Here is a 25831-nt window from a genome sequence, read left to right on the forward strand (position 1 = left end):
GGAAGTCAGCTCCCTGACCAACTGACTGGAAGAGATCCATATTTGTGCCCATGACAAAGAAAGGTGATCGAATAGGCTGCTCAAACTGTAGAACAACATCACATACTACATGCCAATAAAATTTTGCTTAAGATCATACCACAAAGTTTGCAACAGTACGTTGACAGGGAGCTGCCAGAGGTTCAGGCCAGATTCAGAAGAGGATGTGGACCAAGGGATATCATCGGTGATGGCAGATGGATCTTGGCTGAAAGCAGAGGACACCAGAAAGATGTTTGCTTGTGTTTCATTGACTATGCAAAGGCATTCGACTGTGTGGAGCATCACCGACTGGATAACCTTGTAAAGAATGGGAACTCCAGAACACTTGATTATGTTCATACCCATGGGGAACTTGTCTGTGGCTCAAGAGGCTATTGAGCAGACGGAACAAGGGAGTACTGCATGGTTTAAAATCAGAAACGGTGTGCCACAAGGTAGTATCCTCTCACCATACTTCTCAATCTGCATGCAGAGCAAATCATCAGAGAAGCTGGATTATATGAAGAAGATGGTAGCAGTAGGATGCGGCAGGGCGATGGCTTATTAAGAGCCTGCAGATGACGCCACCTTGCATGCTGAAAGTGAGGAGGACATGCTGATGAACATCATGAACTGCAGCTTTCCTATGGAAGGCAACGCAATCACAAGACCACAGTCCTCACAACTGGACCACTAGGGAACATCACGGTAAATCTCACCGAGGATTTTGTCTTGCTTGGACCCACAATCGGTGCTCATGGAAGCAGCAGTCAAGAGAGCAAAAGAAGAGTTGCGTGAGGTGAATCTGCGGCATGAGGTCGCTTTAGAATACTGAAAAGCAAGAATGTGACTTCGAGGGCTACGGGGCACCTGACCCAACCCATGATATTCTCCATTGCTTCATAGCGTGTGAGAGTTGAACATTGGATAATAAACTGGAACCAAAAACTTGTTTTCGTTTTCTTTTAAAAGTTTTAAAATGAGCTTTTCCTTTAAGTGTGGTAAGGATTATCATCGCCTTAGTCACACACACGAAAAGACTGGCAATCAATTTGAGCAATATGTAACTGTGAGAATTTTAAATGTAGTAGTTATCATCTGTTCTTTTTTAAAGTAATCTGTTCTTAATAGCATTTTTTTCTTTTCTTTTTGTAACCGGGATAAACTGGTCTTTAAAAAAAAAAAGATTTTATCTCCAATATCCTTGAGTTCTAGCAAGATTATTTATGCCAGTAACTAATATTGGGCTGGGAGTCCCAGTTGTGTGGTGGGCTACTACCGTAAAGATTCAGTCTCAGAAACCCACAGTGGCATTTCTACTCTGTCCTGTAGGGTTACTATGGGTCAGAATGGACTTGTTGGCAGTGAAGATTGGATGTTATATATATTGTTCCGTCAAAAACGACTTTTTTTACTTGTTGTGGTCCAGCAAAAAAGTGTAGGTATCTGTGTGTTCTTATCAGATCTTTGAAATGTTTCTTGAGTTTAAGGTTTTTTATTTTTACATTTATTTTACACTTCCTGGAGGTAGATACCTACCGTTTTGTAATTAGGTATAGGTTTTGTAATTAGGTATAGGCTGGAAATAGGTTATTAAGTGTCAGCAGAGTCAGTTCTGGCTTCTGATAACCCTGTGTAGAACAAAAGGCTATCACAGTCCAGCCCTGGGCCATCTGCACAATTGTTGCTAAATTTGTGTCAGTGTATCCATTGTGTGTCATTGAAAAGAGGGCCTTACACTTTTGTTGACCCTGTACCAGCTGAGATGTACTTCTCACCAGAGACTGAACCCTCTTGATAGCATGCCAGAAATACACGAGACAAGAAGTCTTCCTATCCTCACTTCCATGAAACGCTCTGGGTGTGCTTCTTTCTTTACTTCCTATGAAGACATGTGGGGCGGGACTTCCCTCTTGAAGCCCTTCACTTCCTCTGAAAGTGTTTTGCTAGGGAAGTGAGCCGCTGTGGACATCGTGGACAGGACTGAATTAAATATGGAAGGTAGGAATTAAGGAAGACTCCTTGGCTTCTGATTTTGCATCTGTAGTCTCCTCATTGGAGTGCACTGCTATTCTATGTCATTGCCCCAAAGTGGTTGAAAGTCAGTTTTATTCCTTGGGTCAAGACAAGCGATTGCGGGCTCTGTAACGGGGGTGTGCTAACACCCCTTTGCCAGGTGCCGAAGCTGTATCCTAAGCACTACAGCTAGCCTGAAGGAGAGCCGCAAAATGCAGCAGGAGTTCAGCCCGTTAGGATCGCAGCCGCAAACTCAGCATGAGTCCTACGGATTCAGCAGAGAACATGGAATCAACTGTCAAAAGTTTCCAGTGACCTTCATAAAGGGATAAAAAGACCGGAGGGAATTTTCGCTTGCTCTGGGCTCCTCTGTATGTCCTTAATGTCCTTACCATGCCTGGGGTCTGCGGGGAGTGAGCTGCCTTGATAAGCTTCCTTGACATTTTAAAGTATATTCAGAGTTAATCTCTAAGAACCAATATGCAACAATGCCATTTTCCTGATTTTATTTTTATGAGCCACAGTTCTATATCCTGCTGGTCATCTGATATGAAAATGATTGTAATATTTGGAAAAAGTAAATATTGAGTCATGCCAGACCTTAATAAACTTAGACTTGAACTAATTCTTCAGACTCTCACAGGGGATTTCTGTATACTCAGATATATTTTAATATTACAGAAATGCAACTATGACCTTTTAATAAAACCTTAATAAAATTACTTTGTGGTATAAATAAACTACAGAAGAGATGGGAACTTTCTTGACCAAGAATATGCATGATTTAACTATATTTCAGGCCTTATCTTATGCCTGATATTTTCAAATTGCTTATGGTTGCTCTTTCCTTTAAGCAAAGCAAGAGTAATTTCCATAATGTAACCCAGAGAAAAGACACAGCATTTTCTAAGACATGTTTTCCCTTTGCACCAATGTCATTTAACTGTGTGGAGGTGTCTGTTGTCTTAATCCTAGCAGTCTCCAAACTGTCCTAAGAAAGTAACAATAGCAACAAAAAAAGAAATTAACAAAGTAGAAAATTTCTCCCGAAGACTTCAGAGATTTAATTTTTTTAAATAATGTTATGGGCAAGTGGCAGCTGTTTGGCAACGTAATTGAATGCACTGCCTGATGGAAAGCGGTAGAGCACAGGTCCCATATCCACCTTATAAAATGAAATGACACCAGGCACCCAGATGGGAGCGTCCACACTTAATTAACACATTGACTGGTGGCCCGGAATTGAAATTCTTTGTTTCCCGCCACTGGAACACAGGTGACGAAAAAAATGACCCAAATCGGAAGCCCTTCGTTGTGACCTGCAAATATTTTTTTTTGTTGGTTATAGTTTAGGGGTGGGGAGGGACTCTTCTGTGAAGTGTGGCCAGCAAGTCACCTTGTTTTCTGGACTGCCTTTTGCGGCCTCCTGGGTGCGTTGGCTCTTTTGAGAGTCTTACTCTTGCCAAGTCCAAGGCAAGATGATGACTGCTGAGCTCGGAGAAAGTTGTGCATCGTTTTCGCTCCAGGATGATTTTCAAATATAAAACCAGGCAAGCCTTTAGCCACCTTGCCTATAACTTCTCACCACTGGAAATTTAATCAATATTCTTGTAGCAAAGAATAATTTTTTTTGGATAATAATACCTTTTAATGTTTCACATTGTTCCCCCCCCCCCTCATTTTTAAATTTTAACAAGCCTATGCTGGGAGAAGGAGCCACTCAGAAAGGGAGACTGAGACTAGTGGTGACATGAAGACTGTGATCAGTTTCACTGAGTCAGACTTTACACCCAGTAGACGGAGTATACATTTGTTCACAACAACAAACTGTATATATATTTTTAATAAGGATTTCCTCTAGTTCTTAAATGCCCCCCCCCACTATCATGATCCCAATTCTACCTTACAAATCCGGCTAGACCAGAGGATGTACACTGGTGCAGATGGGAACTGGAAACACGGGGAATCCAGGATGTATGAACCCCTTAGGATGTGGTGAGAGTGGCGATACCGGAAGGGTGGATGGAAAGTGGGGTAGAAAGGGGGAACCGATTACAAGGATCTACATATAACCCCCTTCCTGGGGGGTGGACAACAGAAAAGTGGGTGAAGGGAGACATCAGACAGTGTAAGAAATTACAAAATAATAATTTATAAATGATCAAGGGTTCATGAGGGAGGGGGAAGTGGGGAAGAAATGAAAAGCTGTTATCAAGGGCTCACGTAGAAATCAAATGCTTTGAGAATGATGATGGCAACACATGTACAAATGTGCTCGACACAGTGGATGGATGGATGGATTGTGATGAGTTGTCTGAGCCCCCAGTAAAATGATTTAAAAAACAAAAGGGGTCGTGGCATTAGGAAGGTTGAGAACCACTGATAGAGAGTGAAGATACTAATTAAAACAGATGATAAATCAGAATACGAGCGAGAGCCCTGGTGCTGGAGTGGTTGGTGAGCTGCTTGACTGCTAGCGCCAAGGTCTGCTGTTTGACCCCACCGTTCACTCCGCAGCAGGACAGGTCGAACAAGCTGCTTCCACTAAGGGCGCCACCTTGGAAACCTGACAGGGGAGTTCTAGCCTGCCCTCGTGTTCTACTCCGACCCTCACAGGGTCACTGGGAGTCTGGAGATTAGCTCTGGGTTCGGTTTGGGTTTTAAATATCCCGGAAGTGATAATAATGATCAAATCCAACATTTCGCTTTTAAGGAAAATTAACCATGGGAAGGTGTTCAAATATGGGGCGGTGGTGGCAAAAAAGTCATTAATTGGAAGCCATCCTTTCTTTAAAACTTTAGAGCCTCATCATTAATTTACTTCTACTCATTGCTTTGTCTACAAAATCTGAGCTACTTGTCATTCACGTGATGGTCAGAATGAACCCCATTTCCACTTTTGTTTTTACCTGAAGGATTTCTTTAAGGCAAAATATAATGAATGGCTTCATCACACTTGTGATTTGCCACCACAATAATTTTGTTAAAATGCCTCCTAGAAATATCCCAAAATAGCCTTGCAGGACAATTAATGTCATGGGCCAAATGGCTAGATCCTCGTGTTTTTATAATATTAACTTTGCTCCGTTACATTAGAAACACTCAGAAAATAAAGAAGAAACACTGGATATTTTCAAAGTGAGTGATTACTCTATAAGGCAATTACGAAAGGCCTAAGGGACACTTGAATTCAATTTTCATTTGGGTAATATAAAATATTTGCTGATTTTGAAGCCAAAGTTTTAAGAATCTCTCATGGAACTTCAAAGTAAGAAAATCAAACCCAACCAAATGCACTGCCACTGAGGTGATGCTGACTCATAGGGAGTGACCTTATATGACAGGGTATAACTGTCCCCTGTGAGTTCCCAAAACTGGTACCTCTTTATGGGAATAGAAAGCCCCCTGTCTTTCTCCCTCGGAGCGGCTGGTGGTTTCCAACTTCTGACCTTGCAGCCGTAGCCCAACGACTAACAACTGCGCCACCAGGGCTTCTCAAAGTTGGAAAGAGAACAATCAATATGCTTGTTGGTGTTAGGTGCCGTTGAGTTGATTTAGATTCCTAGTGCCCCCGTGTGATGAATGGACCTGCCCTGTAGGATTTCCTGTCTGGAAGCGATCACCATGTCTTTGTCCTGTTAAGTTGCTGGGTAGGTTTGAACCACCAAGCTGGCAGTTATCAACTGGGTGAGTCATCATTGCGCAATAAGAGATCCTCGATAGCAATAGAAGCAGCTCCCTTATTGAGACAACTTCTTTTTTGACTTAATTACTTCTTTTTAATGTGTGCCTGGGTGGGCAAACAGGCCATTTGCTTGCCTCGATGTATGCGCCACGGCACCAGCAGGACTTCTTTTTAAAGCAGCTTAGATATAATCCCAGGAAAACACGCATTTCCATTTTTCACTCAAGGATGTATCATTAAAACACGTTTCTGAATGTAGGACACTTTCATAAGAACCAAAGCCATACAGTGGGGGATGGAATCCAGTGTCCTAGGAGCCTCAGTGGTGCTGTGGGTGAAGGGTGCTGACTTCAAGGTGAGGGGTTCAAACCTGCCAGCCACTTCACAAGAGAAAGTTGAGGCTGTCTGCTCTAGGAAAGGTTTACCTTCTTGAGAGCCCCGTGGAAAAGCCCTGCGCTCCGTTCTCTAGGGTGACAGTGATTCAGAACCAACTTGGTAACAGTGGGTTGTAAACTCTCCAAGCCTTATTTTCTTTATTTTCCAAGTTGTGATTGATGTCTGACTTGAAGAGATTGTATCAGATCACTTGGTAAAATACAAATCATCTCAGACACCTAGAGCTGTTACTTCAGTCACAGAGAGCTTTGTGAGTCGATGGCCATATGGCCCGCTATGAGCATTTAAGGCCTGGCAGTGAGAGAATCCGGGTCTCATTTCTCCTGACTGCAGGAAGTCTGGCCTTTCTCAGCTAAGGAGGAGGCCATCTTCCTGGTCTTTGGGTCAGGCTATTGACTTCTTTCTGCTACAGCTTTCAAACTTGCCTACAGCCTTGTCGCCTTTTAGAATCTGCTGGGTCAAATGTTGCCCCTGAAGGAACAAAATAATTGATAGCAGACACAAGGACCGAAGGAATTATTAAGGACCGAAGGAATTTTCCGTGGCTCTGCTTAGTGCTGACACCGCAGGGAGCCGAGCACTTGTCTGACTGGGGGCTGGAAAGGTAGCAAAAGAAGCTTCATTTTTTTACCGTCTCTTTTTCCCCAGCCTGCTGATACCCGTGGAATTAGAAGTTAGGCATTTGCTAAAATAAAATACCCCAAACTCTTGGGAATCACTTCACATCCGACTCTCTGACCTCTGATGTCCTTCCCGTTGCCTCTGGGCCTTGTTAGATTTGAGGAATGTTGTCCAGTTTCTATGTAAGCAATGGAAGCAAACATATTTAAAAATCATCCAATAAAAGCACACATCTTATGAAAGGGACAATTATTTGAAGGCTGTTGACCTTACACGAATTGGGCAAGTGTTTGGCATCTGGAAAGTGTGCTTTGATACATTAGAGTTGGTCTAGAAATGTCACCCTGTCGTTACCTTGTCAGTTGCTCTACAATACACAATGGTAACACATTGTTTTTCATCCTCAGAGCGTTCTGCGGCTTTCATTAATTTAAGAAATCAAATATATTTCAGGAAGGTTCTTGGTAGCATCTGTATTTATTAAGGGCTCAGTTAATGTTTAATCAAATCTGAGCTAGAAAGAGTCCAGAAGTGATTGTGTCAGGGTCTCTGTTTTGTAGATAGAGAAGCGAACGCTCAGAGAAAGCAAGGGGCCTTCTCAGGGCCACACAACACTTGGTGACAGAGCTGGGGGAGGAATCGGGCCATCGGTCTCCTATCGCCATGCGGTTTCCATTTCAGCAAGCTGTATGAGGTCTTACTCATTAACTGTTAACTGTGGAAACAATTAAATATATCACTCAACTCGGACCCAGGGTTCTTAGGGTGTCGGTAAATTGCTTACAAAGCCCCTCAAGCTGGGTCCTTCCAACTCCCTCTTCTAATGCCTTTAAAAGACTGCCTTAGTGTGAGCATTGGTGCTGGTATTTCTGAAACAAATAAAGAAAAAGGCTGACTATTGGGTCTTGGCAATCAGTGTGTCGGACAAAGCCAAAGACAGCATCCGATATTTACATCTGGTTTTTACGTGCACTCCCACTGACAGACTCCAAGGCCCAGAATACATTTTCTGCCTAATTTGAAATAATGGTTAATTATAGAATTTGCATCAAAACAAGACAAAAAACAGGAAGAAAGATCTGACGTGTTTTCAAAGAATTTGCATGAATTAAAAAAGGAAATGAAGTCAACCATGTAAAGCTTTAAATTCCATATTATTTATTCTCATTGTTTCTCTTGTATCAGTTCCATCTCCATCCTTCATTTGAACTTTTGAAGAATAGAGATCCAACCATTTTGATTATATAAGTGAGGAAATCCTTTCTGTGAGACGCTGAGGTTGGCTTGGGCCTCATCTCTTTGAACAAAGGTTTTGTGGGATCCCTATGTGTCTGCACATAGGAGAACTATGGTCGGATGCCCTTCAGCTGGAAATCTGAGGGGAATTAGTTTGTTTTCTCTTCATGTGGCCTGGGCTCAACTCTAGTATGCATGGCCTTATATGCTTTATCCTCATATGCTACTCCTGAACACACAGTAGCAAAAAGCCATTTTAAAAATAACTTGGAAAATGGCTAGATGTGAAGAATTTATATTAAACTTGAGAGCTTACTGGGTGAGTGAGTGTGTGTGTTTAAATAAGAAAATTGTTTTCCAATAAAAGAATCATCAAGTCCTTGAATTTAGGCTTACTCCTTCTCTGAAGCAGTTTCCCTGTTTTTTGTCAAGTACCATGTCGGATACCGAGGAAACTAACAGATAGATATTTTTTTAGGCAAATACAAAATAAAACTATCTTTTGAAACGTTGAATAAATTCAGGAAACAAAAACAAACAGGCCTCTGTGGAGAGTTTTCTCTCTTAATAAGTGTGATTTCTGTTGGTGGTATCTTGCCCAGGATTGTGAAAAATCTAAGGGCAAAGCATACAGAACTGAGCCCAAGACAGCCAGGGACATAAGAGCAGCCCAGTGATCACTAACGGGCCTTGCTCTATGCATACGAAAACCAAGCACTCCACTGAGACCACATCCCAGGTGTGACCCCACCCTAATGGAACCAGGTGCCAGTCTTAGGGACCCTCAGTGGGAGTCATTAATCAAAGGTCTGGCCTGGGGTAAAGGCCTTCTCAGAGGTGTGACTGGCTTATACAAGCTGTAAGCATCCATTGGCCCAGTCAGGCGGCAGAGCCAGGCACCAGGGACAGGGCAAAGCATGTGAGTCGGGGAGAGGAGTGGAGCACCAGCATAACTTCAGGATCTGCCGGGGAGAGCAGGTACACACAGAAATGGCCTTGGAATCTGCATTGGAGTCATTGGAGAAGGATTTATTGTTCTCTGCCTTGTTTTTTGTTCACTCATCCATTCATTCACTCATCCATTCATTCAACCTTCTCCTGCTAACACACTGGGCGCCTAATGGAAACGTTGGAGACGTGACCCCACCGAGCAGTACCTCAGAGGAAGATGAGCTATTAAAAACCACTGGGGAATACATTCTACACTCACACACATGGGATTGCCAGGAGTAGAAATTTATTTGATGGTAACAAGTGTACTCGGTACAGAATATTATACAAGTGAATGGAGTCACTGCCAGAGAGTACGAGGGCTTAGGTAGTAAGGGAAAGGTTGGAGGTTTGAATCTGCCTAGAGACACCAAGAAAGAAGGGTCTGGCAGTCTATTTCCCAAAATTCACCCCATGAAACAGCTCCGCCCTGACACACAGGGCTCACCGTCGGCCTGAAGCGATACCATGGCAAATGTCTTGATTTTGTTGTTTGTTTTTGAATATGAGCACGTTTCCTAGTACATTGAAATTACAAAAGAGCAAATACTCACAATGTGGGACGTGAGTTCTATTAAACAGACAGTGTTGGATGCTTCCGTGAGAATGTGGGAGTGGTGTATAACCTAGGGACGAACCGATTTCTTTAGGTGAAGCAGTAACTAACCAAGTTTAGGGGAGGTACAGGATTCCAAGGGGAAGACAAGTTCAGGGCGAGGAAGGATATTGTGGAAAGAGTCCGTGAATTAGGGATAACAAGTCCGATAAGGTCAGGCAGGCCCGGAGAGAGTCAAGGGAAATTCCGAAAAATGCTTTTCAATGCAGATGGGTTTCCACCACTCATTTCTCCGAGAGTCGTAGTCTAACAAAATCTTTCTTGGCTCCTTTGTAATCACAACACCCGGAAGATGGAATGTGATGGTTTCCTCTTTGTTTATCCCGTCTTTCTTTCTTGGTCTCGGAGAATACTCGTGTTCATTGCTTCTACATTGCAGTGGCCACAAAGGTTTGGGCCTAAAAGAACTGCTTGGAATGACTTATTACATAGCTACATTCTGAGTGTTGGGTGTGTTGTGTGGTGCTGTGTTGGCCAACCGTCTGGTGATGACTCAAACTCCTAAACCACACTCCCTTCCCACTCAGAGCAGCACCACGGGCCCAGGACGAACTGCCCCCGTGGCTTTCTGAGACGGTCACTCTTTATGAGAATCAAAAGCCTTGTCTTCTACCAGTTAGGACTCAGTCACCCTCTATTTGCTTCCCTCAAATTACCTGTCATCCTTAAATAGGTTCATCAGAATGAACCCTTAAGAATGAGTCTTGAAAAAAAAAAAAATAAGGTGGAAGAAATTACCAGTTTAATTGGAAAGTCAATGCATGGCCTTGAATCTCTGCATCCTTGCTTTTCCGTGGCTTTCCATAAGAAAATGTGTACTCTAAACAAATGGACTGTCTTAATTACTCATGTGAGTTTTAGTTCCAAATGCATCACAGTCCTCTTTTCCTGGTAACCTGGCCTGAGCCATGGTGAACATCCAAAGATCTTTTTTCCTTTTTGACTAAGGCTTGACCCGGGGCGGTGGTCCTCAACCTTTAGCTTGTGTCACATCACCTGGAAGACTGGGTGCAGCATGGCCTTCTCGACCCCACCCCCAGAATTTCTGAATCAGAAAGTCTCAGTGGGACCTAATATTTGCATTTTTAACAAGGTCCCAGGGGATACTTTCTGTCTGGGTACCACAGCCAGTACGACCTAGACCTTCGCTTGTTTTTCCTGGCTTGAAACCTTCCGCGACTATATTTACCACCAATTGCTTGCGAGGAGTTGAAGGAGAGGCCAACTCCAAACCACACTCTCATGATCCCCATTCTGAAATCCCTTGATTTCAAAGGAGCCTTCCTTCCCAGGGAGCTTAGGGCTTCTCCCCTACCTGGATACTTAAGAACACCAGGGAAGGGAAACATATCAGAACTAAAATTGTGGACACCCAATATGTGAAAGGCTGTGGAGGACAGTGGGAGCCCCAAACCCATCTGCAGAATCTCTAGTCAGATAAATCTGCTTAGATCCCCTCTAGCCACAGGCAAAGATCAGGAACAGCCTTCCTATCAAACATAGATCGTTGTCATCCTGATTGTGCTGGATCAAACATGATACTTGGTCAATTGACCATCCTCTAGACCAGCGGTTCTCAACCTGTGGGTCATGACCCCGTTGGGGGTCGAATGCCCCTTTCACAGGGGTTGCCTGATTCATAACAGTAGCAAAATTACAGTATGAAGTAGCAATGAAAATAATTTTATGGTTGGGAGAATCACCACAACATGAGGAACTGTACTAAAGGGTCACAGCATGAGGAAGGTTGAGAACCACTGCTCTAGACCCAACCTGAATTTGTTCTAGGTGCAAGTATCTCTTACTCTATGACCAAAGCTTCTTCCCTGACTTTTTGCTTGCTCATTGTTTGTATTTTTATCCTTATATTACTACTGTTGTATCTTTGCCACTTTGTTTCAGTTTTGTTCTTTATTGTTTCTGTTGGGTGTACCAGTTTGAAGAACTGAACAAGTGGATGCATAGAGATAATAGCTGATGCAATGGTTTGTAGGGGACGTAGGGTGGGAAGGGGGAGATGGGGAGGGTAAGGGGATCTTAGGAATAAACAGTGAAGGTAGGGGGGAGGGGAGTGAGCACTAGAATTGAAGGTGATAACACAACTCATTGTAAAGGTCATTTAATCCTGAGGGGCATAGTCTGAAATTGATTGTGGTAAAGCTTGTACAACTCTTCTTGATATGATTGAAGAAGTATGTGATATGTGTATTAAGTGCAATAAAACTGTTAAAAATTTTAATAAAGAACACCAAGGAACAAGATCCACAAGGTGCCAGTTATTTTCATATCTCTTTATAACTTCCACCTAACGCTGGATCTTATCTATCTATTGTGCTGTTTAGTTTTCTTTTCTCTTGGACTTTATCAGACCCAGCCCCTGTTGGGACAAGACGCTCCAAGATCTCCCCCAAAGATTATTGTGTGTGGCCAACATTTACTACTAAGCCGCCTTGGTGGGGCAATGATTAAATACTTGACTGCTAACCAAAATGTTGGATGTTTGAATGCAGCCAACTGCTCTGTCGGAGAAAGACTAAGCAACATGCTTTGGTAAAGATGACAGCTCAGAAAGCCCTACTGACAATTCTACTCTGTCACTTGAGATCATATGACTTGATGGCATCAAACAACAACAAAATTAATAGCACTGTCGGCTGCTGAGGGTGAAGTCATGTTTCTGCACACATCCACTGTTCTGTGAGATCGTACCTGAAAGCAGTGACAGGTTCTCCTGTTGAAAAAAGCACCCAAAACAAGCAAACTTGCTGCTCCAAGTATAACCTGCTTCTTATATTTTTCACGGGCTGATAGTGTAATTCTGTGTGTCTTCAATGTTGTCGTTAGGTGCTGGCAAGTCAGCGCAGACCCATGGTAGCCTCGTGTGCAACAGAAGAAAGTACTGGCCTATCCTGGGCCTTGTTGCTTTGTTTGAGTCCGTTGTGGATGCTGTTGGTCCCTCTGTCTCATGGAGGGTCTTCTTTTCGCTGCCCCTCTACTACTCTAGGCATGATGCTCTTCCCTGAGGACTGATACCTCCTTATGGTGGGACCGAAGTACATAAGAACCTTTGAGAGTCCGTCAAATCTGACCCCACCACCGTGAGGCGAAACACTAAGGGCGTGCAGCAGAACAGCAAGGGGAACAGAGCTCTGAGGTCCCTAGGGAACACCAAAAATAGACTGTGGGGCCAGGGCGTGGCGCCCCATCAGACTCAAAACACTCATAAAGGTCAACAAACAGACCTTGAACTATTTATAGGCTTTTGCCTTTTTTTATGTCTTTGGCTTTTTTGTTGTTGTTGTTATTGTTTTATTTTCTTTTGTTGCTTTGTTTTGCTCTATCTTGTGTTTGTGCATATTATTATCTCTGCATGTCTATCTAGATAAGATAGGCGGGATAAACAAGCTGGAGGAGAAAACCCTTACAGAAGGGTCTCGGGGAAGAGACAGGCCAGTCAGGGTGCAGTATAGCCCCAATGAAACATACAGCTTTCCTCTAGTTCTTCAATGCTTCCTCCCCCATTATCATGACTCCAATTCTACCTTACAGATCTGTTAAAGCTGGAAACACAAGGAATCCAGGACAGATAAACCCCTTGGGACCAATATTGACAGTAGCCATACCAGGAGGGGAGGGCGGGGGGAGAAAAGGGGAACTGATCACAATGATCTACCTATAGCCCTCTCCCAGGGGGATGGATGACAGAAAAGTGGGTGAAGAGAGACATCATTCAGTGCAAGACATGAAAATGTAGTAATTTATAAATTATCAAGGGTCCATGATGGAGGGAGAGAAAAAAAATGAGGAGCTGATACCAAAGGCTCATGTACAAAGAAAATGTTTTGAAAATGATGATGGCCACAAATGTGCTTGACACGATGGATGGATGGATGGATGGATTGTGATAAGAGTTGTATGAGCCCCCAGTAAAATTTATTTTTTTTAAAATATTGTCCTAGTTCATGCGTGGCACGAGTTAATTCCAAGTAAAGCCTTTAAACCTGTGTCTGTGATCAGACAGGAGCTGCAGAGAAATTCTCAGTATTGCACGAGTCTTAGCCTCCCTAGGCTGGGTTTAAAGAAAAAAAAAGTTCAGCTAAAACTGCAGCTTCCAAGGGGATCTGCTGAGCCAGGTAAATTTAAAGCAAATGATGTGGCAACTTTTTTTTTTTGGGGGGGGGGGGATTCTAATGGGATAAACTTGCTAGATGTTCATGAAGAATGCAGGATAATTGTGGGGACTTATTAGGAAGAAGTTCAGGAAAACTGAGAATGATAAAGATGAAGAAAAGGAAGAGGTTACTTTTCCATCATGAAAATATGCACCTGCTCATTCTTCGAGGGTAGCAGGGGATGCCCTCCACACGTTTCATTGGGAATCCTCACCCTGTTTGCCCTACATCTCCAGTCTTGCCCCTTCAGACGTTTTTTTGTTCCTTAGAATCCAAGAGTTAGGTTTCTGGGGTGAGTAATACCTCCGTTCCTTGCTTCGCACACTGAAAGAATTCACACGGAAGCACATTTGGTAATCCCAATGAGTCTTTATGAAGGACAGACCTAGTTTCAGGGTCTACAGTCTCAAAAGGGGACATGTTAATTCTGGAAAGCATTCCAAACTGCGCAGAAGCCACACGGGTTCACCACTGGGCACAAATAACCACATGGCAAAGAGTACTCCCACAGGCGGAACTGGGGGGAGGGTCAGGGGAAATGCCGGGAGGCTTAAGGACCTAAGAACCCTCAATGCTAAGAGAATGTGGGCCAAGAGGCTGGGGGCCCCGAGTCGGCCCTGAGCAGGCGCATGGATGCCCGCATGGGAGGGAGACCCTCACCCTCTACCTGCGGCTGACCAGGAGCAAGGTGAAAGAGAGGCCTGCCCACAGCCAGGATTTTTCCAACTGTTGGCTGGGGAGGTGTGGTTGATGGTATTGGTTGATCCCAATGAGTTAGGCCCACCATGTGATGTACCTAAGGCTGGTGTGTTCAAGATACTGGTTTTACCTGGGCCTACGGGGCTTGTGTCTGAGCATGTTCAGTTTGGGGTCTTCACAGGTGTTCAGTGGTTGCCTGATACCTTTCCAACCTCCTCTATGGGGCCCCTGCAGGCATGGGAGGGAGCACCCCACTGCCCTTAGCTCTCGCTACCTAACCAAAGAACACTTAAGAGAAACATGATTTAAGTCCTTCACGAGCTACCGTTATCACCTGGTACAAGTCAAAGAGGTGCGGAATTATTTGGGGTAGGGTTAGCGAAACGAAAACGCGTCCCTTAAAAGTAGATAGATAGTATAGGAGATGTTTATAATAGATCTTTTAGTTTAATAAAGGTTTCTGTTATTTTGAAGCAATACTTTTTGACTTAGCTCCTTGTTCTGTTTCTGAAAGATCGGAATCCTGTAAAGTCAGCAAATAACTAAAGCAGTTGGGAGGGGAGACCTCAGAAGATCTGTACAGAGAGGCCCCAGCTGACGTCCACCTCTGCCCTTGAGCCGTCCTTCACTATTACAAACTAACCACTCTGTGTGACGGAGTAGAGCTGTGTTCTATAGGATTTCCCAGAAATAGATCACCAGCCCTTCGGAGACACCTCTGGGTGGACCACCTTAACTTTGGTTATCAATCATTTACACCACCCCAAATCTGATCCTTGTTCCAAACCCTCCAGAAGGAAGAGGTGGGTAGCAAGGGAATGAGAGCACCTCCGAGAACCCTGGTCATGGAAAACCTAACGACTTGACATGTTAAGCACGCCAGGTTAGATGGTTTTGTCCTAAGCAAACAACTGTGGGCAAACAGCCAACTTTAAGTTTTTCGAAACAAATCAGTTCTTTTTGGGGGGACGCTATTCTATGTCATAGTTTTCTACTTTCTTTGAAAACTCTTTGCAGGCTGAATTGTATGGGAACAGCTATATATTCATTACTTTCAAATTAAGCCGATTATCTGAATTCCCCAGGTAGCCAAGCATCTTTCAGACACGTTGTGTAAAACCAGGTTTAATGTAGCTTATAATAAATGGGAAATGCCAGTTTCCGTGGATAAATTTAAAAGGCAAATCCTGTAAAATGTGAATCCAGCTTATTTTAAAGTTACATCTTAGGAAAGTTACAGCTGTGTGTTAATAACGATTCATGTTGTGATAGTGGAGACAGACAGTCGGCTGGTTTGTGCTTTCTGGTCAAACCCACCAGCCACTGTGGAGGAAAGGCGAGGCTGCCTGCTCCGGTGAAGACTTGTCATTTTGGAAACCCTGTGCAGCTTTGCTGTGACTCGCCAGACTCAATGGCAGTGGGCTTGCAGCTTATTCTTTTTGAATTTGTATTTTTAAAAACTTGAGAAACATATTTTGAATCAGGCAACTCTTTGTATCTATTGATACATTGTACACATTGATACACCTTGGCAAAAACCATAGGTTTCTTTAGAATTTTTAAAAGACAATCCAGTGCCCCTGATAACAACTTTACTGCCAAATATCAGTAAGAATCGAGGTTCAGTGCACATGTTTTAGTCAGTTTCACCCTTTACCAAGTGTAGGCTCCACATGAGTTGAAATTAAGGTGATGGAGGGTGGGCTCTGGTTTGTTTTGTCTAAGTACAGATAAGAATCGGCCCTGATCAAAGGTGTGAAAGCTCCTGATACACAGTTTAAGGTTTAAGTCTTGAAAGGAAGAGATCACTTTACATCTTTATGTGGTAGTCTCCTCCTGACCTTTGCTAGGAATTTCAAAGGAAAACGTAAACACTACTTACTAACTGATATACATAAAAATAATAAGTCTTTAAATGTCGTTTTCCTCTTAGAGATATTTTTTCCTGAATATAAAAATTATAGTCACTATTAAAACTCACCTAAAATTACAGCACCTGGATGGAACTACTATTGCATTTTGGTGGTGTCTTATTAGTCTATTTCCTTTGAAAGTGGGTTTCCAAAATTCATGGGAAGAAATGAACTTTTGCCTTGAAATGTTTGAATCCCTCTCAAAAACATACACATAAAAATCACTGTGGCAAGCACTCCCTCAACACATGAATACTTTCTTTTATTAAATTGGCACTCTACAATGCTCACCCTCCTGACACAACTGCTGAAGCCAAAGCGGGTGAACAAGTAAATGTGGTGAAGAAAGCTGATGGTGCCCGGCTATCAAAAGAGATAGTGTTGGGGGTCTTAAAGGCTTGAAGATAAACAAGCGGTCATCTAGCTCAGAAGCAACAAAGCCCACATGGAAGAACACACCAGCCTGTGTGATCACGAGGTGCCAAAGGGATCAGGTATAAGGCATCATCCAATATATATATATACCAGGTATAAGGCATCATATATATATATATATATATATATATATATATATATATATATATATATATATATATATCATAGTGAATCCAATATATATATACCATATATATACCATAGTATATATATATATACCATATATATATACCATAGTGAATGAAGGGGGAAGTACAGAGTGGAGACCCAAAGCCCATTCGTTGGCCACTGGAGATCCCCTCACAGAGGGGTTTAGGGGAGGAGATGAGTCAGTCAGGGTGCGATGTAGTACCGATGAAGAATACAGCTTTCCCCCAGATTCTGGATGCTTCCTCCCCCAACTACCATGATCTGAATTCTACCTTGCAAGTCTGGATAGAGCAGAGGTTGTACACTGGTGCATATAGGAGCTGGAGGCACAGGGAACCCAGGGTGGACGATACCTTCAGGACCAGGGGTGTGAGGGGCGACACTGGGAGAGTAGAGGGTGAGTGGGTTGGAAAGGGGGAACCGATTACAAGGATCTACATGTGACCTCCTCCCTGGGAGACGGACAGCAGAGAAGGGGGTGACGGGAGACACGGGATGGGGCAAGATATGACAAAATAACAATCTATAAATTATCAAGGGCTCATGAGGGAGGTGGAAGCAGGGAGGGAGGGGGAAAAAAAGAGGACCTGATGCAAAGGGCTTAAGTGGAGAGCAAATGCTTTGAAAATGATGAGGGCAAAGAATGTACAGATGTGCTTTATACAATTGATGTATGTATATGTATGGATTGTGATAAGAGTTGTATGAGCCCCTAATAAAATGTTTAAAAATTCACTGTGAAATATTTCATGTCAAAGACACACATATGTATACATAGATATGTATGTTTAAGCAATATGTATATTTGATTTTATAATCTTTTGAAGTTGCTAAATAATATGTGGAGACCATGTTTATTTGCCAAACAAGACTTACAGATGCTTTTTAAAACTTGTGAATTTGTTGCTAAATAAGTATTCCTTTAAAGCATTTCTAATAGATCTAGAATATTTAAATACTGTAGTGTATTGAATCAATTGTTTACTACTATTCTCAAAAGTCAGCATTTTTCTATCATGAACCTCACAGCAGTGAGTATTTTGTACATAGAGTTTTATATTAATTTATTTTTGCTACTAGAACAGAGAACATTTTCCAGTAAGACTGAAGAAAGTACATTGCCCAATTGTTTCCATGAAATAACAAAAAACATCTCTTATCTCACTAAGCTTCACCAGCATTGTTTGTATCATTTTATTGTCCCTTGCTCACTCTTTACAGACTTTTTGAAAAGATTATTTAATGGCATGATGACAGTGGATGTTTTTTAGCAGCTAAGGAAAATTATCATTACTAATGCTGTATGTCAGTGCCGAATTACAAGCATAGACCTTTGCGTGAAAGCCTTAGGTGACCTGATGATTGCTATTGATGTGTTTTTAGAAATCCTTCTTCACGAAAGACTGAAGAGCCGGACACTGGGATGGGTTTGTTAGATTAGACAGTTTACTTGCAGTCAGTAGGAATTTGTGTCCCACTCTCTCTGTTCTAGAAAACAACCTGATTTGGTCTCCTCCTGGGTCCATATAAGGTCAGGGATTATTTGGTTTAATGGGATTTGCATGGTTGGATGGGGAAAGGATTACTTCTTTATGGAATTTGTCTTTGAAATGTGGAAAGGTTGGGGTTTACAGATAAAAATTACGCTTAAGAAATGTCATAACTGAATCATGCTGCATTTTTGTTCATTTGAAGGCTATATAGGGAGGATATTATCAAGCGGGAGCAAATGCCTTTTCAAACTAATCCATTCAATTACAAATACAAACAAAAATAGAGACTGCCTTGCCTGGCTTGGGGCAAACCATCATGTTTGTTTAAAATTCGCATTTATTGTTGGGAAGCCAAATTATCCAAAGACATTGGGTTCTGGGAAAAGATATTCTGCAGCGGTTACGTCTTTGCTCTTCAAAGGGTATTTGGAATAGAAGGACAGGCATTCTCCGCGATCATTTCTAGAGGACATTGTGTTTGGCACTTTGCTTTCTGCTTTTCTTTAATCCACTGGACAGAGCTGTGTCGGATGCTTATTTTCTTGGAGGCAGAGCAGCTGCTACTGTATTCCAGGTTACTGGACAACTTGCTAGTCCTGTCGTGAAAGACGTCCCGCTTCAGTCGGACACTGGCTTTGTGGCGCAGTGTGTTTGTTTCCTGAAGCGACTTTGGCCAATTACCATCAGGTAGTGGCTCCGGGGGAGAGAGATGACGCTGTGTCTGCTCCTGTAAAGATCTATGGACTCAGAAGCCTTCCATGGCATTTCTATGAGTCATAATGAACTGGGCAGCGGGTGATGGTGCGGAGTGGCTTAAAGGAGTAGCTTTCTGAGTGGTTCAGAGGGTTAATGTGCTTGGCTGCTAACTGGAGAGCTAGACGTTCAAGTCTACTCAGAAGTACCTTGGAAGAAAGGCCTGGTGATCTCCTTCTGAAAACTCAGCCACTGCAACCTGATGGCCCTCCGTTCTGCTTTGGCACAGAAGCTCAGCTCAGCAGCAACGGTTGGAGTAGTCTAAAACCTGTCACGGGACAGGAGTCAGAAGTCAGAATGAAGATGCTGGCTGGGACATGCTTCTTTCAGAGGTGTTGGGAGCTGGGGGTGGTTCTCCCCCTGTCTTCTTCCAACTTCTAGTGGCTGCTGGCATTCCTTGGCTCGTGGCTGTAACATTCCGTCTCTGCCGTTGTGGGTTATATTGCTTTCTCTTGTGTGTCTCAAAAATCTCCACCTGCCTCCCTTTTGTAGGGACACTTGTTTTTGAACTTAGAGTCCACTGGAATAATACAGAATAATCTCTCCATTCCATGTACATAAATCACATCTACAGTTTTTATTATTATTATTATTATTATTATTATTATTACTATTATTACTATTATTTTGCTGCTTAGGGTTAAACTCTTAGGCTAAAATCATTTGCCTTGGGACCAGTCTGACTCATAACATCCCTGGAGGAATGAGTAGAATTGCCCTATTGTATTTTCCAGGTCGTAAATCTTTCTTCCACGGTGCAGCTTGTGGGTTTGGACAGCCGACGTTTTGGTTAGAAGCCAAGTTTTTAACCGCTGTGCCTATGTTAGCAGGGTCCTTTCCCCGAGATTGGGATGTTGCTCTGAGGACGGTGCAGGAACGAGCAGTGTTTTGTTCTGAGGACTAAGGGCATCCAACATCAGCATCTTTTAGCAGTCAGGATTGTGCCTGCCACATGCAGCTCCCTGGAACATACTTGACTGCGCGTACTGCTCCCGAGCAGAATATGAGGCGTAGGCCCTGAAACAAAGCACGCTTTGCCAGAGCCAGTGGCCCGGCTGGCCTGGCACATTGGTAGGCAGAGTTGACATCATCGTCCATCCTGAATATTTAGGATTGATGGTTTTGTAAGTCTTGGAGGCCACCACCCTGTTGGTCTAGCGGGAGAGACCAAACAAGTTTAAAAATGCAGGTCAGAATGGTCCGGAATATAAACAACTTGTTTTTGCGTCAGCCCGATTGAGTGGATGGAATCCCATCTTCAAGGGTGATGTGCACGTTCTTCTTGAATACTTAACCCCTCAGCCGTCTCACCTCCGCATTGTCTGGCTCTTACTCAGTCTTTCCTTTCTCCTGATCGTTAAAAAGAGCTGCTTGCTATGAAACAGGACCTTTTAGGATTCCCCTCTTCTCCTCTCCCTTCCTCCCAAGCTGTCTGCATGTGGCCTAGAATTTCCTTTCCAGTGGGTGCAATTCCTAATCCGTTCCGTTGCATAAGAATTCAGAAACAATGAGACCATTTAAAGGCCCACTGGCCTCCTTCCAGAAAATGCTCCAAGTGTTTACCCTGGAAAGGGTGCCAGGTTATACATCCATTCTTTGGATAATTCTCTTTTATTTTTTCCTCTGTTCTTCAAGGAGAGGAGGGCTCTGTTGGGTGAGGTGGTGGCGCTGAACAAAGGTGGAGAAGGTGCAGAACAAAATTGTACCTTGAGGAGGCTCCTAGGTGAGGCGTTGTCATTCTCAAGCTCCAGGATGTTCGGCCTTGCACAGTGGGAGTGCTTTTTAGCAATTAGCTGTGCGTGGGTCTGCCTCTGAGATGATTACAAAAGGACCTGTTTAGGGGATGGCCAGTTCACCCCTCACCCCCCATTGCCTTGTGAAAGAAACCACTGTTAATCCCTCTAGCTTTCCCTGGAGCAGCTGGAGCTACAATGTGCTTCTCTTTTGTTCCCTTTTAAAATCCCTTAAATGTGATTGACTGGGTCAATGATTTCTAATCTGGAGGTCAGAGTTATATTACCTACATAAAAGAGACCAGTCACTGCCCCAGTGCCCCATAGGAAGTACTGCTGAGCCTGGACAAGGAACAGCTCCCTCCCCCTGACCTACTTTACAACTGGGAAAAGGCATGGTGGGTCCAACAACATTCTGCCCATACGCCCTTAAACTTCTGAGCCAGAAAGACCTGAGAGGGAGAAATTAAAGGGGTATTCAGTAAGCTCCCACCTCCCCTGGGAATCAGTCTCCGTAGAGATGAAGGTCAAATGTATCATCCTTGTTCCTCCAGTATCCCTCTCTCCAGCAAAGTCCTCCATACCGTAATCACTACGATGCATATTGTAGGCATTATAGTAAGGCCTGAGAAACAGAATGTCCTGATCTTGTATGTTCTGTCCGTGCAAAGAGCCTGTTACACCAGCAAGAGATGATGATACAAATGGATAGAAGCTTTATATTCATTTGATATGTTTATATACCTCTTGTTGCTGTCCGCTTTAAAATAAAACATCAAGGGGAAATACCAAAAGCGATAGGAGGAAGGAATGAGAAGATCAAAGAGGTTCCAGCCAGCCCTCCCCACAATCTGGTACACCAGAGAGGCCACCCCGTTGCGTCTCATCTGTCTTTCATGCGAACACTTAGCTCCCTGTGTTGGGTTTTTTCCCCTGAGCCACACGTCCATGACATCTTGAGGCCGTCTGCACTTTATTTTTCTCCTGCAAAGCCACACAATGGGACAGAAATAGGGATGTACAATATCTGGGCAAGAAGCTAGATTCTAGGGCCCCATAAGCAAAGGGGTGGGGTGTGTGTGCGTGTGTGTGTGTGTGTGTGTGTGTACTTAGACAGACACTGAGAATGGATGTGGAGAGAATCAGACACAGAAGGAGACAGAGAGACACCCAGCAAAGGGGTGGTGTGTGTGTGTGTGTGTGTGTGTGTGTGTGTGTGTGTGTGTGTGTGTACTTAGACAGACACTGAGAATGGACGTGGAGAGAATCAGACACAGGAGGAGACAGAGAGACACCCAGCAAAGGGGTGGTCTGTGTGTGTGTGTGTGCGTGTGTGTGTGTGTGTGTACTTAGACAGACACGAGAATGGATGTGGAGAGAATCAGACACAGAAGGAGACAGAGAGACACCCAGCAAAGGGGTGGTGTGTGTGTGTGTGTGTGTGTGTGTGTGTGTGTGTGTGTGTGTGTGTGTACTTAGACACTGAGAATGGATGTGGAGAGAATCAGACACAGGAGGAGACAGAGAGACACCCAGCAAAGGGGTGGTCTGTGTGTGTGTGTGTGTGCGTGCGTGTGTGTGTGTACTTAGACAGACACGAGAATGGACGTGGAGAGAATCAGACACAGGAGGAGACAGAGAGACACCCAGCAAAGGGGTGGTGTGTGTGTGTGTGTGTGTGTGTGTGTGTGTGTGTGTGTGTACTTAGACAGACACTGAGAATGGACGTGGCGAGAATCAGACACAGGAGGAGACAGAGAGGCCCCAGGAGGAGAGCCCTGGCGAGTCTGGATCTGCATTTCCTTCTAGCAATGGAAGCGTCATTTGATTGGACACAGAATTTGAGATCCCACATGATGTCCCCTCAGAGCTTCTAAGGCAGCCGTTGGCCTCTCTTCTCACATTCAGTGTCACCTGCTGTCACTTGGTGAATTTCCGCTCGGTCGCCCCTTTCCGCTCCAAGCGTCTGTGAGGGAGTTGGTCATTTTCTTCAGAAGTTGTGTTCTCAATTTCATCGCCAGGCGTGTGTAGGCGCGTGGACCTTTGCTCTCTGCTTCTTCAGCGCTGAGTGTGGCTTGATCCACTCGGTGTGCTCGCACCCCTTCCGGCCCCGGGAATGTCCTCCTGCTGCTGTTCTCATCATTGCCAACCCCCTTGCCGCTCATTTCTCTTCGGAGAAGTTCTTCTTTCCGCGATTGTCAAATCTTGGCGCTGCATTTTCATGTGTCTAAACATTTTGTCCGTGCCGTTGTATTTCTTTTCCCCGTTGCGATAATTCCTTGAATCAGCTCTCCATCTGTCGTGTATTATTTCTCCACCTACCTCCTATGCATTTTATTTACGCAGCATAATCCCCCCCCGCTATAATCTGTAGTTGATTATATTTTAGAAACAGAATGTACTCTCCCTCTAACTGAGGGTATCGGTTAACTTAGGCCAAAGTCTTATTCTGTTTGTCCGGTTCACTTGTTCCTTGGGCCGAACTTAGTCTGTATTGTGCTTGGTGTTTCCATGCTCATGGAAATGCTTAACTTAGATATTCGGTTCTTCTTGGTTGTGTGTTGGGTGTACATTGAAGATGCCCTGCTTTAGAGGACCTCCTAGTACAGCAGGCTAAGAAGGTTGGGTTAAGGAGAAGCAATATTTCCTACGTGCAGAATTCCCCTGAGCAATGCTCAGCCCTTCTTTAAATGTCATATCCCTGCCCCTGCCAGATGGCAGACATGCTGTGGTCCTGGCTGCCTCTAAGAGAGGGCCAGGGACAGTAAAGCGTTCTTCCTACTCACCGTTGTTTCTGCAACCCATCGACCTGTGGACTTCTGCTCATGCGTCAGCCTTTAGCATTTAGTGGCCCGAGAACGGACTGTTTGCAGCAGGTCTCTGGAATCTATTGGTTTCATCGATACCGCTTTGGATCTGTGGTTTCTTTCATCTGATCCCAGCAAATTTTTATTAAAAACAAAAGTACACACACACCAACAACAACCACCAAACCAGCCCCTAGCTCTGGGGTCAGTTCTGACTCACAGTGACCGTGTAGTGTGGGGTAGAACTGCTAGTGTGGGTTTCTAAGACCAACTCTTTACAGGAGGAGTAGAAAGCCTTGGTCGTCTCCCAAGGAGCTGCTGGGAGTCTTGCACTAATAACGACCGTGTGGTCTCAGTGCAGTGTGCTCCGCCGCGTCCCCAAGGCTCCCTGCACAGACAGTAGACTCATTGTTGAATGGAATTTGGAGAGGGAAGGGAAGCTTCCCGAAGGATCCCCTCTTGTATTTCTTCACATTACCCCTCCAGGTGTAGAGAGGAACAGGATAGTGTGCGTAAGTGAAGGGGAGAAGAAAAAGGATGACCGTGTATAGGTTTGCTTCCAAGCATCTGAGGGATTTAAAATGTCCACAGACACATACATAAACACAGAAGTAATTAACCGTTGACCGTACGTGTTGGATTGTGTTTGCTGATGAGATTTTCTTTTTCTCGTTTCAGGTCTTGCATGTCATCATGGCCAAACCGTATGAGTTTAACTGGCAGAAGGAGCCTCCTGCCTTTCTGCAAGAAGGAGCCGTGTTTGACAGATACGAAGAAGTAAGCAGAAGCCCGGGGTCATTGTGTCCTCAAAGCATTCCAATAGTTCCTTTTCCCTTTTATAAGATCACTTTATTGGGCGCTCTTACACGGCTCTTAGAACACTCCCAACATCAGTTGTATTGAGCATATTTGTACTCGTGTTGCCATCAGTATTTTCTAAACATTTACTTTCAGTCACATAATTATTTAACTTTATTGCAGCATTCGGGGAACCGTCTTTAGCAAGAGCAAGGACAGCTGTGCATTGCAGATTTGTTAACTTGGAATAGTTGGAAAGGGGCACGTTAGGAGCTATCATTATGAGATATCGTTTCTTGAGTACCCACCACATGTCAGATGCAAGAGTACAGATATTATTTAGAGCTTACTGTGTGCCAGATACGCTTCTAAGCACTTTATGTATATTGTTTTTAATTCCTCACCACAAATTTATAGTTACTATTTTTGTCCTTATTTTACCGATGAGTTTCCTGTAGTCATATATATATATATATATATGTATATATATATATATATATACATATATATATATATATATACATATATATATTTTTTATGAGTGATTCTGGCAAACTTTCCACATAAAACTTTCTTTTCCAGGTGATAAGTATTAGATTTGTGCCAGTCGTTTACTTTGGTCATTTCCTTTGTATACACCAGTTTGGTCAATGCCGCACTTGCCTGTGCCTCTGTCATCTACAGATAGTGCCCTTGCCAGTGGCAGGGGGTTGGGTCTCCCTTTCTGTGGAGAAGGGCCGGGTAGGTGTGTGGGAGCCTCATTTGTACCGTCATTGCATTGTTCGCCTTTAAAGATCCCTGAATTGGAGAGGATTTGGTGGGGAATGTGGGATGAAATTACTGCTACCTCTCAGGCATAGGTTCCCAAACGTCTTTGGCTTACCACCACTGCCTCTTCAGAAAAAGAAGAAAAAAAATAACTCAGAGATCCCCTGGAAATTAAAAACTTTGGGAAAAAGTGTCCTTGGTATATAATTCACATATCATACAGTTCGATAGTTTGATCATATTAAGAGGGGGCAATCCTCCCTACAGTTAATTCTGTAGAATATTATCTTGCCCTCCATCCTAGTTAACCCTTTGTCCTCTTGCCTCTTGCTTCCCCTTCCTCTTCTTCCCTGCCATCTCTAGTTACCATCAAAGTCTGTTTCTTTTGCTGTGAACACTTAATTTGGATTTGTAAAAGTTTACAACAGTGGTGTTGTGCAGTACTTGCCCCTTTGTGATTGAGTAACTTCACTCAGCACAGTGCCCTTCAAATCCAGCTGTGGCACGAGGGGTTCACAATGTCCTTATT

The 25831-nt window shown here is 43.6% G+C and overlaps 1 protein-coding gene across 1 annotated transcript in view; it reads left to right on the forward strand.

Moving 5' to 3' along the window:
• The window catches only part of PLCB4 (phospholipase C beta 4), a 378558-nt gene that overhangs the window by 195015 nt on the left and 157712 nt on the right, over positions 1-25831 (forward strand). Inside the window, exon 3 of the mRNA XM_075527830.1 lies at positions 24415-24513. Coding sequence (XP_075383945.1) covers positions 24430-24513 — 84 coding nt within the window. The 5' untranslated portion in view covers positions 24415-24429. The remainder of the gene's footprint in view (positions 1-24414; positions 24514-25831) is intronic.

Source organism: Tenrec ecaudatus, chromosome 12, assembly GCF_050624435.1.
Source record: "Tenrec ecaudatus isolate mTenEca1 chromosome 12, mTenEca1.hap1, whole genome shotgun sequence".
NCBI lineage: Eukaryota > Metazoa > Chordata > Mammalia > Afrosoricida > Tenrecidae > Tenrec > Tenrec ecaudatus.